Below are 19,442 nucleotides of genomic sequence, written 5' to 3' on the forward strand. Positions count from 1 at the left end.
CCCATCTGAAGGATGACGATAGCAAAATAAAGCCATGGGCCAATAGCTGCCTGCAGTTGTATTTTGCTTGGTCTACATAGCTTTATACATTTTTTAAATTAACTTGCAGATTGTAAACATCAGAAGATGTACATAATAATCAACAGTTCTGGCTTTTTGAAACTCAGATTATCTGATAACTTTGAGCTCGGATTCCTACCTGGCAACAACAATTGATACAGAATACCATTTGCCCCATTAAATGGGCCATATTCTCTTTAGTTTCCCCTGTCCTCCCCTGTTCCCCCTACCTTCCTTCATAATCCTGGCCAACCTCACTCATTAGATGGGCTGTCTGGCTCCCTATAGGGAGCCCTTAAAGGCAGTTGACCTGGAGAAAGCAGCAGGATCAAAACAGTGTGCAAGAAGGCCTAGTCTAGTAGAAGTAAGGCAGGTGATCTATAGCGATACCTTGTGTTATTTAACTATGAAATTTGGGGATTGGAAGAGGCCTTTGAAGTTGTGAAACAGAGAGAAATTTGGTGTTCTAATGCTGTCATTAGTAGAAAATTAACAGGGAAACTCATGTTTTCTCTCTCCTTGTCAAGCTCCTGTCTTCTTTGCTTTCTTAAGGAAATATGGTATAAAACTCATGTTGAAATAGGGCAACCCTTGCTTAAATCCTTGAGCCCCTTGGGGCAATTATTTAACCTCTGGGGTCTCAGTTTTCATCTCTGGACAATAGAGAGTAATCTCTTCACATGGTTGTGATCACAGTTAAATGAGGAAATATGTGAAATACTGCAGACCGCACCATAGACTCTCCAAAAATGTTACTTACCCCCCTGTCCCATAGTTTCATATGAGAGCAGAGATGATGCTGTCCACTTACCTTGTATGGTCTATGGTTTGACATAAAGAGCGCATGCTACAAAAACAGTCAAGTAAATGAATGATGCAAGAACACGTACACACCACTCCACCCCCAGCAAAGAATAAAAGATCTTTTTCTCCCCTCTCCCTGACCCAAGACTCCTAAAATGTGACATCTGTTATTTTAATGTCCTTTGTAAGTAACTGTGTTAGTTTGCTTTATGAGATCTATGTTTGAAAGAGATACAAGGAGAGAATTTAGCTGCTTATCATCTCTCAGAGTTTCTCAGCTGTTGAAGAATCCTCTTCCCTAGGAATTGTTCTGTTTCCTTGCAACCTCCTTAAACTAAGAGAGAAACCAGATAGCCTTCATACAACAGTAAGGAAACATAAGTATGTGCTACCAATGGACAATTTCAAAGGACAGAGAGAAGGTACTCATGGAGGGAATTTCAACTGTTCAGTGATTCCAGCCATGTCTGTGAACACCCTGTGTGGCCTGGACCCAGGGCTCGCCCCATAAAGATGACAGAGCTCAGAACAAAAGAGAGTAAGCCTGATATTACCTTTAAATTCAGCAGGGGATCAGACCAGCCTCAAGCAGTGTTCCTGGGTTGCTGGGAACAGTTTCAGTGCTCAGAAACACTCCTCCCATGGATTTCCTTGCCCTCCCATATCTGAAGATATTTTGAGAGGACTTTCCTTATTTCAAAATTTGGTTTTTTGTCAGTGCCTTTTAGGTACAATCCTGGTCTTTGTCTACTGCAAGTTGCCAGAGTTAAGTGATTTGGGCTTTACATATGGAAAGTTCATTTTGTTGTGTAATTAATGGGAAGCAGACTTTGGGAAGTTGATGATCCAGGCCCTTATTTATATGAGAGCATATGTCTGTGTTTTGTTTATGACTCACTCTCTTACTCCACGCATTGTAACTTGGGTTTGTTTACACTAACTTTTCCTAGAATCCAAGCCACATGGTATATGAGCCAATAATTTATGGTCTCTAAAAAGGAAAGATGATGAATGAGCTTTTTCCTGTTAAATTGTCAAATCTTAAATTGAGGAAGGAGTATTTGCTGCCTTGAGTCTGTCCAAGCTTATATTTGGTGGGGGAAAAAAGGGGGTATATCAACAACAACAACAACAACAACAACAACAAAACCCCTGAGCTACTGGGATAGTGCTCAGAACTTGAAAGTATAGCTACTTTGCTGAGGGACCATACGACCACTCCCCCACAATAAACCATTATAATTCTGCTCCAAACGTTCAGCAAGGAAAAGACCATTCATCCCACCTCCCCACCCCTCCTGTGCCTCTGTTTCTGTCTCTCCCATTTCTGGTGTTACGTAATTAATATATAATATGTACGTGTCTCCCTTTTCCGGGGAACCCATAGCGTTAATCAGTCAGTGGACTTAAATGTTCAAGCTGGTTTTCTTAATGGCACTTCATAAGTTCCAAACTTGTGTTTGTCATCCAAGCTTCACCTCTCCTGTGGGGTGGTTTGGATTTCAGTCTGTATTTCACAGTACTTCAGTGCTTTGGGTCATAGCTGGGATACTCCAAACAGTTAATGGTGCTCTGAGGAGAGTAGGGAACAGCTGAAATATGTGAGGATCTAGTTTAATTTACAGTGATTTGGACCCCTTTCCATACATCCTTTTCTGTTTTACACACAGATTTTACAAAATAGATGGTATGTGCTGGTTTAGGTTGAGTCCCATGGATTGACTCCATTTCATGTAAATAATCTGAGCTCTGTGCTGGTCCCCAGCAGGAGGGAGTTGGAACTGTGTGCCCAGCACAGCACCTGGTACAGAGTGGGCTCAATCCATGTTTGTTCTAAGAGTAAATAAGAATGGCTAAGATATGGTCCTTGTGCCTTAAGAAAACACAACTTAAGAGAAGAGGTAAATGCAGATTAATCCCAAAATCTTAAACAGGACAGACTATGTGAAGTGCTATCAGAGAGAGAGAAGTAATGCACAGGGACCAGAAAGATTAACACTGAAATGAGGGTCCTTCACGGCTTTTAGGAAGAGGCCTTTATTTGACTGAATTCCAGCTGAAATTGGAAAGCACTGGAACTACGCCTAGTATTGTTTTGTTTTGTTTATGTCTTTTTTTTTCCCACTAGGGCAAGAGAATTGCCTCTGGATAAAAGAAAACTGTAAGACTTTTCTTTCCCCACTCCAACATCAGATGCAATATCCTTTCTGGCAGAAATAATAGAGTCGGGTATACACCTGTAGGCTATGCAAAGTTATTGTTTCTGTGGTACATCCATCGTCTACTAACCAGACACAAAAATATGTGAAAGTCTAAAGCAATGCGTATAAATTGCTTTCTGGTTTTATGAAGAATTCAGGGATATTTTATTGTCTAAATTGACATTTTTTCTTGAAAAACTTCAATAAAGAGAAAAACAGTAGCATGCATTTGAGTCACATAAATCATGCCTAGAAGGGGTTAAAGGGAAAGTTGACATGAGGGTATTCAGATTCTCTGGAAACCTCACAAACCTGGGCCCTCTCTGAGAAAACAAAAATAAGATTCCAGACTTTCACAATAGACTAAAACCAATAAAATTGAATTTTGCAGATTTAAATAGAAGTCTTGCATTTAAGCTCAAAAACCAGTTCCACATAGGAATGGCCAAGTTTGGTGCCCGAACTTATGAAAGTGTTTAAGAGAGTTAATTGAGCTTCCATTTAATATGAACCAACTGTGTGATGTTGCAAAAAAAAACACACACACAGGTTTTTTTCTTGGTTGTTTGTTTTTATGTAGTTCACATAAAAAGTATGTAGCTCACTACAGAAGTATAGTGCCTTATGCATTCATCACTCTATACTTGGAAAATCAGTTCAATTCTGGGCACCAAAATTTAAGGTAATATTTGTCATATGATTAAATCTCCAGAGGAGGGTAATCAAAATGAAATATAGCCTAGAATTAATCTCATATGAAACACAGATGAAGGAATTGAGGCTATTTTACCTAGAACGGGGAAGACTTGGAAGTGTATAACTATTTTTATAGAATCATATTTATTCTGAAGTAAAGGTCCTGCCAAGCAATTAAGAGATTTGTCTGAAGGCACAGAAATGAAGGGTGAAAAGTCAAGGTGAGAACTTCATTCTCTTGGTCAATATGTTTTCTATCAGACTGTAAACAAATGTCTGGGTTTTAAGTAAACAAATACAATTATTAAGATCAGTTAGAAAACAAAACATGAATACCAACCATTTGATGTAATTCTTGATGTAATTCTTCTAGCATGGTCAATAAGGATTTATTTCATCTGAGCCCAGATATTAAAAATGTGAAAATTTTTATAAGATCATGTTTGTTACATTATTCTTTGTTCTTTTTGTTTTTCTCTTTTTTTTTCAAAACTTAAAAGAAAGAAAATCTCTCTCAATCAAGTATGAACATGCATCTACAATAGTTGGAGTATTATATAAGGGATGGTATTTATGGTTAAGGATACGGCTAAGCCACATTTTAGAGGAAAGAAAGAAGAAATATAAAGAGCCCTTTGAGAGGGTGCAACCACCCCCGCCGCGTGACCACCTGGCAAGCTGTGAGACTCAACAGATGTAGCGTCAAACTTTTTGGCATTAACTGCATTTCTATCCATCCTCTCACGTTGTCTAGTCAGTCTGCTGGGGCTTAAGCCACATGCAACATACAAAAGCCAAAGTTGATTGAAGCAGAGCAGGGCTAAATGGCTCTAGTACTCCTCAGTTTATGAGTGCCCCCAACTCACAATTCACTCCTCACCAAGCCACTCGGACCCTAATAAGTATCACCGCCCCGCCCAGGAAAACTCCCAGACTTAAAATTCTTCTGTGGATTCATCCTGGGCAATTCCTACTAGTAATATGCACAGTGCACCGAGGAGGCCAATATAGTTGCCCGTTTCTAGTTCTCTGATCTCTGAGCTCACTCCCTTCACCCAACTTTCTCAGGCCAAAGAACCTCAGAGGTTCTCTGAGCAACCTGGCAGTGTTCTTATTTGGCTTAGTCTCTCTCTGGAGACAAGTTACTGCTGCCTTTATCTGTCCAAAGCCACAGGTGGTATGTCCAAAACCCGGGCTCATGAAATAACTGGCATTACTTCTCTGTGGTCAGAAAAGTCAAAGATTCTGAAAACCTCAGAACTGCCTTACCAAATAAAGGAGGTCAGCATCAAATCCCATTCCAGAGGCTCTCCATGGATAGGACACTCTTGACTGCCATGGAATTGCATGCAATTCAATTAAAGGTGCTCTAGGGAATATGAAGATCAATGATATTAGGCTTTGGTTTCTAGGATTTACAATCTGAAACAATCGAGCAGGAACTATTAATCAAGCATCTACTATGAGAAAGGAGCTGTGCTCTTTGTTATGTGGGGTACAAAGAAGAACACATGCTGTCTTCAGGAACCTTTAATGGCTTCCTAGGCCATGCACTCATAGAAAGTTAAATTCCTCTAGGATTAAATACTGAGTGAATAAAGTCTTCAAGAGTGTAGAAAAACAAAAACAAACTTTTAAGCAGTTCAGATTTTTGATCATGAGGTGATATTGGTAACATAATTTTGAACAGTTACCCCTTATAATTACATATTTAGAATATGTGCATTCTTCTTTTAAAATGTAAACTTGAAAAGGTGAGATAAATCCTAAATAAATAATATTCTTAAAATAAATTTAAATTTCCTTTAACTCATTAACGAAACAAAAATATTTTCACTGTCATCAAAATGTTATACTAATTTTAATATTTCTAAAAATGTTTCAGAGAGGACCCAGTGATTGTGACTACTTCTTTTTGAAAATCTTGGGTTTTTTTTTTAACACTTATGATTAAGCATTTTTTTTAAATAAATTTATTTATTTATTTATTTACTGGCTGCATTTGGTCTTCATTGCTGCACACAGGCTTTCTCTAGTTGTAGTGAGCAGGAGCTACTCTTCATTGTGGTGCGTGGGCTTCTCATTGTGGTAGCTTCTCTTGTTGCAAAGCACAGGCGCTAGGCACACGGGCTTCAGTAGTCGTGGCACATGGGCTTAATAGTTGTGGCTCAAGGGCTCTAGAGCACAGGGTCAGTAGTTGTGGCACATGAGCTTAGTTGCTCTGTGGCATATGGGATCTTCCTGGAGCAGGGATCGAACCCATGTCCCGTGCATTGGCAGGCGGATTCTTAACTACTGTGTTACCTAGGAACTCCCTGCTAAGCAATTTGAAGGTCTCATTTCAAATTCAGTTTGTTTCATTACTTGTTAGTAGGTGTTATAGGTTAAAAGGATATTTTACATAAACATAGATCCAAAAGGAGAAAATGCATCATCTTGCTTAAATCATACTATTTTTTTCAATCCCATCCATCAATTAACTAAAGGTTTTTTTTGTTGAAATTCGACTAACCAACTTCCTTTATTAACAGTCAGATGGTCTAGCATACCAAAAGGCATTCCATTTTTTAATGAGTTCAGATCTCCGAAACCCTTCTTTTGGAGGTTAACCCTGTTTACAAGATTTTTAAATTTGCATACTTAGGGATAAGTTATAATATCATTTTCAGCAACAAAACAGTCAAAAATAGAAACATTTCCAATCAATTTCAAGAAATGCTGTCTCCATAGTATGAGTTTACTTCTGAAAGCTGTTGCTTTCTTACGCATTTTGCCCTAAAGGGACATTAAGGGTTTTTCTGTTTTTTAAACAACTGCTAGGTAACATTACAGACAGCCCATCAGCAGCACCGAGAAGGTGAAAACATTTAGAACCCTTCTCTCAAAGTAGAAGAAAATTGCCAAATTCATCCTTGAAAATAGCAGCTCTTTTATACCATTTGCTGCAAGGTAACCAGTAAAACTTTGTGTGGTATATAACATATTTCATGGCTATTCCTGATCTCATTACAAAGTATTTTTATTTTTGCTTAAAGTATTTTTTATTGTTTAAAGGTCTTAATTTTCTAAACTTACCCACGTGCAGGACCTGACAACACCTGAAGGGAATAAACTGATGGGATGCCATCAGCCTCTTGAGTGCATGTGGTCTCTTCTCCTCCCAGGAACCTCATGCCCAACTGTGACAGGTGACACATTATCTGATATGCAGCCCAATTAAGGGCATCACCCACCGTTGCTCCATATATTAAGCATGGGAATGCTTACCTTAGTTCTTATTTTTCAGATAAGATACGAGAAATATAAATTAAAATATGAATATGCTTTTCTTGCAGCCCAGTTTCCTCCTTGGGAACATGCACCCCACTCGAGAGGCTGCTAATTTAGAACAGAATCAGATCTGGAGAGGCAGAGAGGAGCACCCACACGTAAACACACAGGCACACATCCACTGCTGCACCTCTCCATCAAACAAACTGCTCTCCTCACCTCCTACCTTCACTCTTCCCACAAAGAAATGTGAAATAGGAGCAAAACAAAGACCAGGGTCTCCTAAGCCATTGTAGCTGAGATAGAATGTTCTTTCACAATAAACCCCTAAGAGGAATCTGTTGTGTAATAGTCAAGCAGTTACTGTGCATTAAACAAGCTAGTCACATTTTCAAAGAAACCCCAAACTGTATTAGGGTGACTTTAAAAACAGAATGGAAGCACCATTCTATCTTGACAAGTCCCCCACATCTGCTAACCCTTAATTCTAAATTATGGCTTTCAAATTGGAAAGCAGTTGTATACAGCACGTGTGCTGACGACCGGCAGCAACTCTGATGTGCCCTGCCCAACAGAGGCCTCACCAGCCAAGGCAACTTGCCATCTTTTTCGAACGAGCTTTTAAGACCAGGACACAGAAGGTTAATTTAAATTCTAAGGAAGAAGGAAGAAAGATTGCATGTCAAGGCAAGTTGCTTCATATATCCCATTAGAAAATAAAAAGCGGCATTAGGAAAACAAGAGATCATTACTGAGTTAAGTACCAAAGTATCAAAAAAAAAAAAAAATGCACAATTTCATGGGAGAACATTAAACAATTCAATTCCCTTGAAGTTGTATTTGCTGGCCATGTACTACATACCAGATCTTGTACTTCTGTGTGAATAACTCTGGGATTACAGAGGGAAGACATGGCCTTTGCCTTTGAAGAATCTTCTAACATGTATCAGCATACAAAGCAATTCACATTGCAGCTCTGTGTCTTGACTAAGGCCAATGGTGCTCCAGTCCTGTCTACCTAGAGGGCAACTCCACTCCAGGCAGTTCAACAGTCTCCAACATTTTCTCCACCTTCCCTATTCAAACAGCAAGAAAAATTCTAATTAGTCTAGAGATAAATTTGCCTCCCTCTCTGACCTATCCGAAACTTTATAAACTAGAATGTGTCTTGAACATGGGCAAAGTCTCCAAACCATTAGCACCTATTTCTTTGAAGCTTCTATACAGCTAAGCCTCATTAGCCCTTATCTTGCTCACAGTGCTTACATGACATCTGTAAAGTCAGTGTGCAAAAGCAGTGCTAAGTCCAGTGTTTGATTATCATAAAAGAAGTAGCAAAATCAACAAATGTTGATGAGCCAATCATCTGATAATGGGAGCAAAGGGAGAAAATCTAGATCTGGACCAAAACCAACTCAATCATTTGCATGTCAATTTTAAGTATGGAAAAAGTCTACAAGATGATTTGCATTGCAGCGTTATGAAGAAATGAATTCATATTTTGCCTTGGCCGCTCATAATTATTCTTTAAGACTAACAAAGACCAGGCAAGAGTTAGGACAATTATACGAAGGAGAGCAAATATGGAATCAATCTCGCTGCAAGAGCCCAGAAATTACTGTCTAATAATGAAACAATTTGAAGAGAGAAAAATCTGTTAACATTTAGAGGGACAGTGAAATCATAAGCAATAAGGAGAAAGATTTGTGAATATCAAACCCGGCCAAGTCCAAAGCCCTCCTCTCCACCGCGTTAGGATTTCAAAATTATTAGATGAAATAAATGTTGTGGAAAGCCACCTCACATTTGGTAAGGCAACTGATGATGAGTATCAGAAAGAATTATAGCAATCTTTAAATACAGAAGGGAACATTAAGAGCATTCATCCTAGTCCAACTTGGTTCCAGCTGTCCCTGCCCAGAGCCCTTCCTACTGACCTGCACTCTGGTGCTCTTCAGATACTAAGTAATGAGCCTACACTGAAAGTGTGGATAATATGCACAGGACAAAATAAAATTCAGATGTTCAGTAGATGTGAAACCCCTCAAAAATTGTAATGTGAGAAAGAGGGATATTAAGTCTTAACACCTGAGGACGTCAACGGAGATTGGACCATGACATATGTTTATGCAGTTGGTCACAACATAAAACCCAGAGCGCTCATTCATTCTTCTATCCCATTCAGCAGGAGGGTAGCTACCAGCAGGAGTTTTCTAGGGAGATGACGCATGCCCTTTACTGAGGACATTTCTTATTCTTCTAAAGTTATTTAGGTGAAATAGAGCCCAAGAGTATGAAAACCAGAGCACCCCCCCACCGCCCCCACCAGTCTTAAGATCCTAAGAAAGATGTTTTACTAATACTAATCGTTTATATTTTTTAACCATGTATTATGGAACTAGACAGTATATACCAGAGTAGCAGAATAGCGTAATAAACCTCTGTGTACTCATCACTCAGCTTCAGCATAAACAACTCATGTCAATCTTGCTTTAGGAATACTTCCACTACCCTCCTGCCTCCCTTATTATTTTGAAGCCAGTCACAGAGGATATCATATGATTTCATCTATTAATAATTTACCATGTATTTATAAATGACAAATACTTTTTAAAAAATGATCACAATGCAATTATCACACCTAAGAAAGTTATGTAATAACTATATAGTATCAAGAAATGCCCAGACATTATTCAAATTTCCATGGATTCATAAAATATCTCTTTTTGGCAGTTTGTTTAAATTGGCATCCAAATATGATCATTTTATCTCTTCTCTCTTGTAATTTACAGTTCCACCCCCACCCCCCCAACCTTGCAGCGTATTTATTGAAGGCACCAGGTTGTTTGCCCAGAGCTTCTCACAATCTGTGCTTTACTGAAGGTATCCCTCTGTGTCCTCTGTATTCCATGGTACTTAGGTCTAGAGCTGAGCTGCCCAGTATGGTAGCCACTAACCACATGCAGCTATTTAACTTTATATTAAACTAAATTTAAAATTCAGTTCCTCAGTCATACTCGCCACATGTCAAGTGCCCAGTTGCCACATGTGGCTAGCAGCTACTGTATGGGACAGCACAGGTATAGACCAGTTCCACCACCCCATGTGTTTCTATTGGACAGCGCTGCTCTAGAGGCTTAATAAAGTCCCATGAGGTAGCTTTGGAGGGAAGAAATGTGGAAATCTCATCCACCCAATCTTTGACTCACAGTTAATCTGCACTGAAGTCACTTTAAACCTTCACACCTGGACATTGAAAATGAAATAAAAATTCACGGGATCTGTATGTTTTTATGTTTACATAAATGGTATGCTTACAAACACTTTTGTTATTTGCTTTTTTGTAATTCATTTTTTTTAGATGTAACCATGTTGATATATTTGTGGTTTATTCCTTTTAACAGATATGTCATATTCCACTGTTTGAATATATCACTGTGATTCATTATCTTTTTAATTAATATTTAGATTGTCTTCTGTCACATGCACTGAGCTTTAAGGAACACCCTTGGCCTCCTGTTACACATGAGCAAAGGAGGTGACCTGGCCATGGGCCCTCTGGGGCATTGGGCATGTCTTCAACTCTAGTAGTTATTGTCCAATCACTCACCAAAATGTGCCAATTTGCTCTCCTGCCAACACTGTGCAAGTGTTCCCACTTCCTTACAGAATTATAACTATTAGGTAGCTTCAGACTTTTAATTTTTACCAATATGGGTTCACATATATGCAGAAAAGTACAAATTCAAGCAGGGCTCAGCTGACTGTAACGTTTTCTTGCTTAAAAAAAAATAAAGCATGCGTGGCAAAAAGTTAATGTTTATTAAATGTGAATGGTGGGTACAAAAGAGTTGGTTATGATATTTTTATTATTGTTTGGTAGGTTTATATTACTCAGAATACATTTTTATTTCATAATCATTTTTCAATGCAAGGGCTTAATAAAAAATTATGCAGCATATAACAAATTATTGAATATGGGATTAGCTACTAGGTTCCTTTTTGTTTGTTTGACATGTCATGCTAAAAAAAAAAGTACTGAGAGGAAATATCCATTGGTTGTATTTGCCCCAAATGACCTCCAGTTCAGCTCGCGGAGTTTTCCAGGCAAACATTGCCAACTAATTGCCCAAAATGATTTCCTTTTACCTGCATGTGTCATATAGCATTTTCATCTCTTTGGATGATATAAACTAAAAAGAAGGTAAACTGCAAGTGGAACTTTTATTTGGAATAATGCCAAGAGTTTTGTGGTGCATTTCTGACCAGTTTTCATTTCCTCATAAACTTTGTGGACAAGGTAAATAGCTCGGCTCTGACATGGAGACCTGCTCTTAATGTCACCGTATTTGCAATGGTCGATTTAAAAATCGAAACTAAAACTCCTTTAGAGAAGAATACGATTGTAAAGCAGCAATGATCAGTGTGATCCGTCAGTTGAGAAACAATTTTTAAATCCCTTCCATGTACAAGGCCCCATGCTATGCCCTGTGAGGGACATAAAGGCCAACAAAAGTCAGTCTCTGCATCTGAAAACTTATAATTGAGCAAGCTTTTCCTTTTATAACACTAAGTACAAAAATTTTATTTTTGTAGTCAGAAGCTCACTCTAGCTTTGTTCTATTTTGATCTTTATAACTTATTTTAAAGATTGTTCAGTAGTTATTCATTGCACAGTAAGTCTCACAGTGACCTTTGGCCAAAAGCAGTACCATTTTGGCCTGTCCTGTGGAACGCAAAGCTTCCCACTCCATGAAGCTCATGGCATAGATAACTTCAAATAAAACCCTCCGGGAGATCTGTGTCGGACACAGCATGAGAGAGAAATCGGGAAAAGCAGGGAAAGAACCAAGCGGGAGTGCCCAAGAGTAAGTGACAGCCGTGTCTGTGTTTTCAGCATTTTTTCCTCATCTCCCTTAAGATTTTTTTTTTCCCTCTGTCCTACCCAGTTATGTCAGGATCTTTGCAGTCCTTTCTGGTATCCAAGTTCTTCTGCCAGTGTTCAGCCAGTTTTCTGTGGAAATTATTGTATCTTTTGATGTATTGCTGATGCATCTGTGGAAAGAGATGCCCTCCATGTCCTTCTACTTCACCGCCATCTTTTCCCTTAAGATATTTATTCTGCTTGTCCACTAGCAGTTGAAAAAAATACAGGTGATGCAACAAACCACAATGCTAAAATGAAACACATTTGCTTTTAGGCCTGCAGTGTTTCATAGGGTTGACAGTAATTACGTGGGCTTCTTTGAGCATGAGCATTTAGTGTAAGTTACAGCAGCAAAGAACTAAGGACACATATCTTAAGCTTATAAGTGACCAGAGGGTGGAGCCAGCTTGAAGATGGGGCAGCGTGCTGTGTGTGACTACCTGTGTGTATGTGTGTATACACACGTATGTACATGTGTGCCTCTAGCGAACAATGCAAGGAGAAAGAACGATCTAAAGGAAGAAAGGTCTGCTACGTCTTGAAGCCATTCACACTTTATGGTGTCTGAACTTCAAAATGAAGCAGTTCTGAAGGCTATTTAGTGGTGGCAATCAAGACTTCCTGCGACTAGAAGTTTGGCTCATAAAATAGAGACACATCTGGCCACCAGGACATGAAAAGAGCTCTTTGCAAACAACAGCCCAGTAGCAGGAGTGTAAATGATTCGGAAACACCTGGCTGGTATTTCTCTTGAGGTTTCCAGAAGATGAACTAATTAATAAAGACTTGGTCAATTGGACATCAACAGGCAAGTTGATAAGTCCAGACCATTGGAGGAAAGATTAGAGAGATGGGGTCATCCCAAACAGAGTATCCCTGAAAAGAATCCTCCTTCTGTCAGTGGAGGAGGGTTAGGAATATAATAGTTTCGGTTACATGTTCTAGTTCAGGTCAAGGCAGCTCCTTTTCAAGGCTGATGGTACAAATGAACAATCCAGAGTGCTGCTTGTCATTTCATTCATTCAGCACCTTTTACAAAAAGAGAAAGTATAGCCTAAAGCTAAATTGAAGATCAAATGTCAAATGGCTGAATAAAAAATAAAAGCTATAATAAGAGAAAGTAATGGGCGAATTTACATTGTGATTCTGACACTGACTTCCATGGTAGATCATTCTATGTGGTGTGAGCCTCAGTTTCCAGACTTAAAAATGGGAACAAGGCAAGGCGGAAATAGAGACACAGATGTAGAGAGCAAACATATGGACACCAAGTAGGGAAAGCGGGGAGGGTTGGAGGGGAATGAATTGGGAGATTGGGATACCAAGTTGTACATTCTAAGTATGTACAGTTTATTGTATGTTAACTGTATCTCAATAAAAGTTCTTAAAAAATTTTTTTTAAAAATTATTTGGTGTATCCTAAATTATTAAGACTAAATAGATCCATATTCTAATCTGGTTGTGCTCTTAATTAGTTATATTATCTTGTGAAAGTCCCTTAATATCTCTGTTATATGAAAGGTTATCCCCTGTAATATGAAATTTCTATGACTCAAAAACCTTTTTATACTCCACTTGATAGTACAATAATTGAAAATTTATGAAAATTTTTTCAAATATTTTAATAAAAATTTGTTGAACTCTTTAAAAAAAGAATATTGCATGGGATTGTTGTGGAGACTGAAATAATGAAACACTTTGTACACATAATATTCAACCCATGTTTATTTTTATTATTGTTAATTATAACAGAGAAAAGAACAAATAGTGGGTACTGAGTCATATGTATAGCATTAATTTTCCACAATCTTCATAGCCAAATATAATGCCAGTTGTCACTGAAAAGGCCAGGTTTAAGGCAGTCGGCATCCTGTGATCAATTTCTTCTCTCTTTCCTTCCCGCAGCCAGCTCCTCCCTGAAGAAGCGATTCAAGCGCCGGGAGATCGAAGCCATCCAGTGTGAGGTGCGGAAAATGTGCAACTACACCAAGATTCTGTCCACCAAGAAGAACCTGGACCACGTGAACAAGATCCTGAAGGCCAAGCGGCTGCAGAGACAATCAAAGACGGGCAACAACTTCGTCAAGAAGAGGAGAGGGCGGCCCCGAAAGCAGCCCACGCAGTTCGATGAGGACTCCAGAGACCAAATGCCGGTGCTGGAAAAATGCATCGACCTGCCCAGCAAAAGGGGTCAGAAGCCGAGCCTGAGCCCGCTCGTCTTGGAGCCGGCCGCCAGCCAAGACACGATCATGGCCACCATCGAGGCGGTCATCCACATGGCCCGGGAGGCGCCGCCCCTGCCCCCGCCGACGCCCCCGCCCCTCCCGCCGCCGCCGCCGCCGCCGCCCCCGCCGCCCCCTCTGCCCAAGACCCCCCGAGGAGGCGGGAAGAGGAAACACAAACCCCAGCCTCCCGCCCAGCCCCCGCAGCAGCCGCCCCCGCAGCAGCCCCTTCCCCAGGAGGAGGAGGTGAAGGCCAAAAGGCAGAGGAAGTCGCGAGGGAGTGAGAGCGATGTCCTTCCCTAGGGTGGGTCTGGGCGTCTGAACCTGGGGGCTGGGGGGACTGACGCGTTGGAAGTGCAGTGAGCCGGGGCTGGGCCGGAATCCCCGCTACAGGGGCACCATGCCCTTCTCTCCAGAAGCTGGACAGGCAGACTCGGGCCAGAGGACGGGGTTGAGCCTTCAGGAGCACTTGGAAAAGCAAAGCAGGGGGGGCCGTCTTCAAAAGAAGCGTGTCTGTGCTTTACAGCAGTTCCCAGCCAGGGGGCACTTCAGTATGGCTAGATCCGTGACAGGCCGCACAAGACCCATCAAGGAGGAGAAGGATGGTGGTGCTCTCTGACAGCCGCCAGACCTCCCCCATCCAAGGTGCGCCCTTGATTCCGTTACATTTGCTGGCCAGGAAAATTGAAAGGGAAACGCCCTCAATTAGGAAACATTCCAAGCTGCAAATTTCTCCACTGGCTTTGTTGTAATCCACTTCCATTTAATTGGTTTTAATTTCTTTTGGTTTTTCAAACTCGGCTAGGCTTTGGGCCACCAACATCATCTTCAGGTGACCTGAATCTTTCCATTAACAATACAGTTTCTCAGATGGACTCCTGTCATCGGAGGGTGGTGTTCTAGTGATAGGCAACCTTAGACATGCATTCATATTCTTCTGTGTGTCTCCTCTATCACACATACACTGATTTTTAGCATCATCTGTTCCTACTTTTTCTTTGCCCATGGTACTTCCACATACCTTTTCATTAACTTACTTGCTGCCCTCTTTTTCTTGGTACACACCTAAATAATGTAAACCTTACCTGTGTCGTAATGTTCACCCTTGGCATGCTGTCCCAAGGAACTTGGCTTTGAATTCCAGTCATTGTGAAACAAATATTTAGTATTGATAGAGCCTTTTAAAAGTAAGCAATTTCGAGCAGTTGACGATATGGTGACCCAGTTGTCAAGCAGGTTATTTTTATACTTAAAACATATCAGCAAAGAATAGGCAGAATAAAATGGTTTTAATGCCCCGTAGAAAATGGAATAACTGACAAATCACCAAAAATTGAACCCCAGACCCACTAGAAAGACAAGTGTCTAGCAATGCCTTGGTATGTGATTTTTTTTTCATACTAATAACTATCAGAGGTCATTGAAAAAAGGGAACAAGAAGACAATAGAAGTCAATTATCTCTCTTCATGAAAGCAAATGGGAGTAAGTGTTCTTATCTGGGAAAAAAAAAAGAAAATGCTCAAAGGGTGTCACCACTCCAATCCTATCACGCCACCTTGGACAAAGCATCCAAGTTGTGGTTGCCTTAATAAACTGAAACATTTTGTACATAATGTAATTATAAATCTATCAGTCTGCATGGATGCAAACTGTGTGTGACAAATCGTCTTTTAAATGGTCAATTTCAACTGTACATTTCTCATCCAAGTTGTACTCTAGCCATTGGTTTAGCGTGGACAGATATTCCATCTCTATTATCCATCTCCACAGCCCAAGTAAAACATGTTAAGAAACTCAGAATGAATATGAAGTTATTCCATTGCCATAGATGTTTTCTAAAAGTCAGATGTGGAAATTTCAAATAAGTATTTTCAATTTCCTCCCTCACTCCTCCCTTTACTTTCCCTAAGACATCAAATACCTGGTATGGTAAATTATAAAAAAAAAGAGACACTGAGAGACAGAATTAAATTTTCTAAAGGGAATTAGAATATCTGGTTTACCTCCAAATTAAGTTTCTTTACAGGAAGTTGGGAACGGAAATCATATTATCACTTCAGAACACAACATTATTTCCCTAGAGAAAGAAGGATTTTTGTTGGGAACATAGGAGAATAAGGGATGTGTTATCTATGGGAGTAAATTTTAAAATCCCAAGTTAACATGCTTGCAAACATCACTGCTCTGTCACGGCACCAGCAGTTGGTTGCAATTACCCACAGAGTCATCCTGTTCTGCACTGTCACCACGGACTTCACATCATGCGCTGCCACTAGGTCAGTCGCATTTAATCCCAGCAATATGTAAGTTTAAGGGAGTGCATTCTCCTGTTCTTCAAAGCTTATATCATAGATACTCAGTTTGTGACCTAGGTGGACCTTTGGCATTTCACACAGGTTGAACAGCAAAATCAAACCAACCACTTTCAATTTGTCATTCCCAAGCCATGTCTGAATGGTTCCAAAGTCACTCAAGAGGAAGGTTTAAATTAGCCCCACTCACCCCACCATTGCTATGAAAGAGCAACCATTTTCATTCCAATTAAGCCATAAAGAGGTTTCTCTCTTGTTGGATTTTGAAAATAATTGTATTTCATTCTTTCTTTTGCCCTTCCTCCTTCCAGTGTTGTACTGTTTCCCCAACCAAATCTGTGAGCAGACTAAATCTTCCTGCAGAGGGGAATGAACTGGCACTCTCTAAGCTTCTTAAGAAAAGACAATGCTTAATTGGCATTAAGGTGAGAAACTTCAAGTAACCCTAGGATACATTAGAATTTCCAAACCAATGAAAAGTATTCCAGACTTGCAGACTTGCACCTTATACATAAATTCAGTTCTACAGTTGTCATGTGAGTCAAATGCAAATCCTCTACATTTATGATCCTAAAAATAGATTGGAAAACTGCAGAGGAGCAAAACTGAGACAGGCTAAGCCACTGTTTGGAGGTGGAAGCAAGCCCAGTCACCTGCAGGGCTTTCCCCTCTTTCCCATCAACTCCTCCCTCAGTATCATGTTACTTTAATTTTTTCTTTTGCTTTCCATTCACCTAACTCATCTTATTAGTACAACCGTTTCCTCATTTTCTAACTACCCCCTTTGCATTAGCCTCTCCTCTCCTGTCCAGACTTAACATTGGGCCAGTCTCATTTCACATCTGGTTGGTTGCAGAACCAGGAAGAGAACACAGCTCTTCTGATTTGTGTTGTGGGGGTCTCTACCCAATATGCCTTTTGTGGCTGCATATTTATTTAGAGAAAATGTCGTTTGGATGCATAAGACTCCATAAACAGATCCAAAAGTAGTTCATAATAAGAGAAATTCCTTGGTTTTCTGTTTCCTGGAATACTTGCCATCAGCAAGCAGGCATGAACACACTTATAGGGAGTCTGATTAGGGGTGAGCAAAGGATGAAATTAGTACAAAAACCACCTTGAAGGTGATAATGGGTCTCTGAGCCACCTTCCTAAGTGTCTGGGGAGCCACTTGCTTTTCAACCCCTCATCTCAAAAGAGAGGAACAGAATTTAACTTCCTATAATAGCATGCCTCCGGCTACAACCCAAGGAAGACAGGTCGAAGGAAGGGAGAGCATGTCAGGGCTGGCTCGTGATTTGGCAGGCCTGGGACTCAACAGCCACTGACAGCCCCAAGTAGGTGACTAAGGGCCAACAGGATTAGCAGGTTAACTTGGCTGCTGTCCGGAGTGGGAGGCCACATTTGATGGCAGTTGGAGTTTGTGTTCTGGGCATTGCTGGGTCTATAAATATGATAAGCAAGTGGTGACAGAATTATAGTATAAGGTGATGTACTACATGGAGATCATAAAGGATTTGGTTTTGGGACTTAAGTAGAAAATCCCACTCCTACAGCTTATTACCCAACAATATTCAGATAATGAGCTTTTGGAGAATATTTTTTTCCCTACCACTAGGAAGATTTACCTGGGAACTGTCTAAAGTCTATTCATATATTTCCAAAGCCTTTAAATGCCAACTGTAGCATGGAGAGGGGGGTGGGTGGCAGAAGCCGAAATGCCTCAAAAGCCATTTAAGTGTTACATTGCAGGATTTTCAGTCCTTCACATTATGTAAAAGTAGATAAATATAGACATTCTCAACACTACCCTATAGTATCACAATGGTCCAAATGCCAGAGCTTACAGATAATGTCATCACAGTGCCTAGAAACTCGAACTGTAATATACCGTAGCATTTTCTTGGTGTTTTTAAAAATTTCTTTCCACAATACCAGGCTCCCCCTGCCTCTTGTTTCTTGGAGAGTTTGCCCTACTAATGAGTCTGCCTCCCTTGCTGGACTCAGTCACTTGGGGAACAGTCTTAGAAGCACATATCAACCAAGGAAGAAACTTCCTGGATATTCTTGCCCACTTGCCCAGGTATAATAAACACTAAAGGGGGGAAAATTGAAAAGAGCTGCCACTGGTCAACACAGAAGGGCAGTTCCAGCTTAGGTTGGTGTATTTCTTTTTCTTCCTTTTTTAAAAAAATCTATTTCTTAAATAATAATAAATGCACATGATGTGTTAAATATGTATATATATATTTCAAAAGAAAAAAATGGGGCACAAGATTGTCTTACAAGTCGTGCTGGCTAATTTTTAGTTTGTATTCATAAGTGGTTTTTAAAAGCCTTTTTTAAAGTGTAATTTGCATGTTCTACTTTGATTGTATGTAAACATATTTTAGAACAAAAAATGTATTTGTATTTTATTGAATATAGAGGCGAGAAAAATTGTACATTGTTTGAAATGTTCTTTTTGTAACAGTTTTTATTCATAAAGCATTTTTGTACATTTAAAATGAACATGGACTTGCTGTTATTTGAGGCGTAGATACATCTGGCATGCTTTACTGTCATGCTCCTCCATGGTCTTAGATGTTGGGTTTTAAACATTTTTTCTAAAAGAAAGCTCAGTCTTTTTCGCTACCAGATCAGGTTAGCACAGTATAGAGCACTTAACTATTAAAAAAAAAAAAAGTTAATCCTATTCATATGTTATTCATTGTGTGAAATTAAAGACATTCAATTCAGTCTAACATGAGTTGTGAATTCTTTTGTTTTATTTTCCATCTGGTTCACATCACTAAGGAGTTTAATAGCATTTGGAGGTCTTTGCTCACACCAACTGGATATAGAATCATTGAGAAAATTCTCACCAAATTTCTGCCTTTTGTATGATTCTGGGAAGTACACTGTGGGCAAGATTTGAGTCTGATTTACAGAGTTATTGTTCAGAATATA

The 19,442-nt window shown here is 39.8% G+C and overlaps 1 protein-coding gene across 9 annotated transcripts in view; it reads left to right on the forward strand.

Annotated features, from left to right (window-relative positions):
* Nucleotides 1-19,232, forward strand: part of SETBP1 (SET binding protein 1) — a 364,368-nt gene extending 345,136 nt beyond the window's left edge. For 5 of the 9 annotated variants that reach the window (XM_057698086.1, XM_057698090.1, XM_057698087.1 and 2 more), the window contains one exon: nt 13,864-19,232. In XM_057698086.1, coding sequence (XP_057554069.1) covers nt 13,864-14,483 — 620 coding nt within the window. In that variant the 3' untranslated portion in view covers nt 14,484-19,232. The other 4 variants (XR_009047901.1, XR_009047900.1, XR_009047902.1 and 1 more) reach the window with 4 other exon arrangements.
* Nucleotides 19,233-19,442: the final 210 nt, after the last annotated feature.

Source organism: Hippopotamus amphibius, chromosome 11 (genome assembly GCF_030028045.1).
Source record: "Hippopotamus amphibius kiboko isolate mHipAmp2 chromosome 11, mHipAmp2.hap2, whole genome shotgun sequence".
Taxonomy (NCBI): Eukaryota; Metazoa; Chordata; class Mammalia; order Artiodactyla; family Hippopotamidae; genus Hippopotamus; species Hippopotamus amphibius.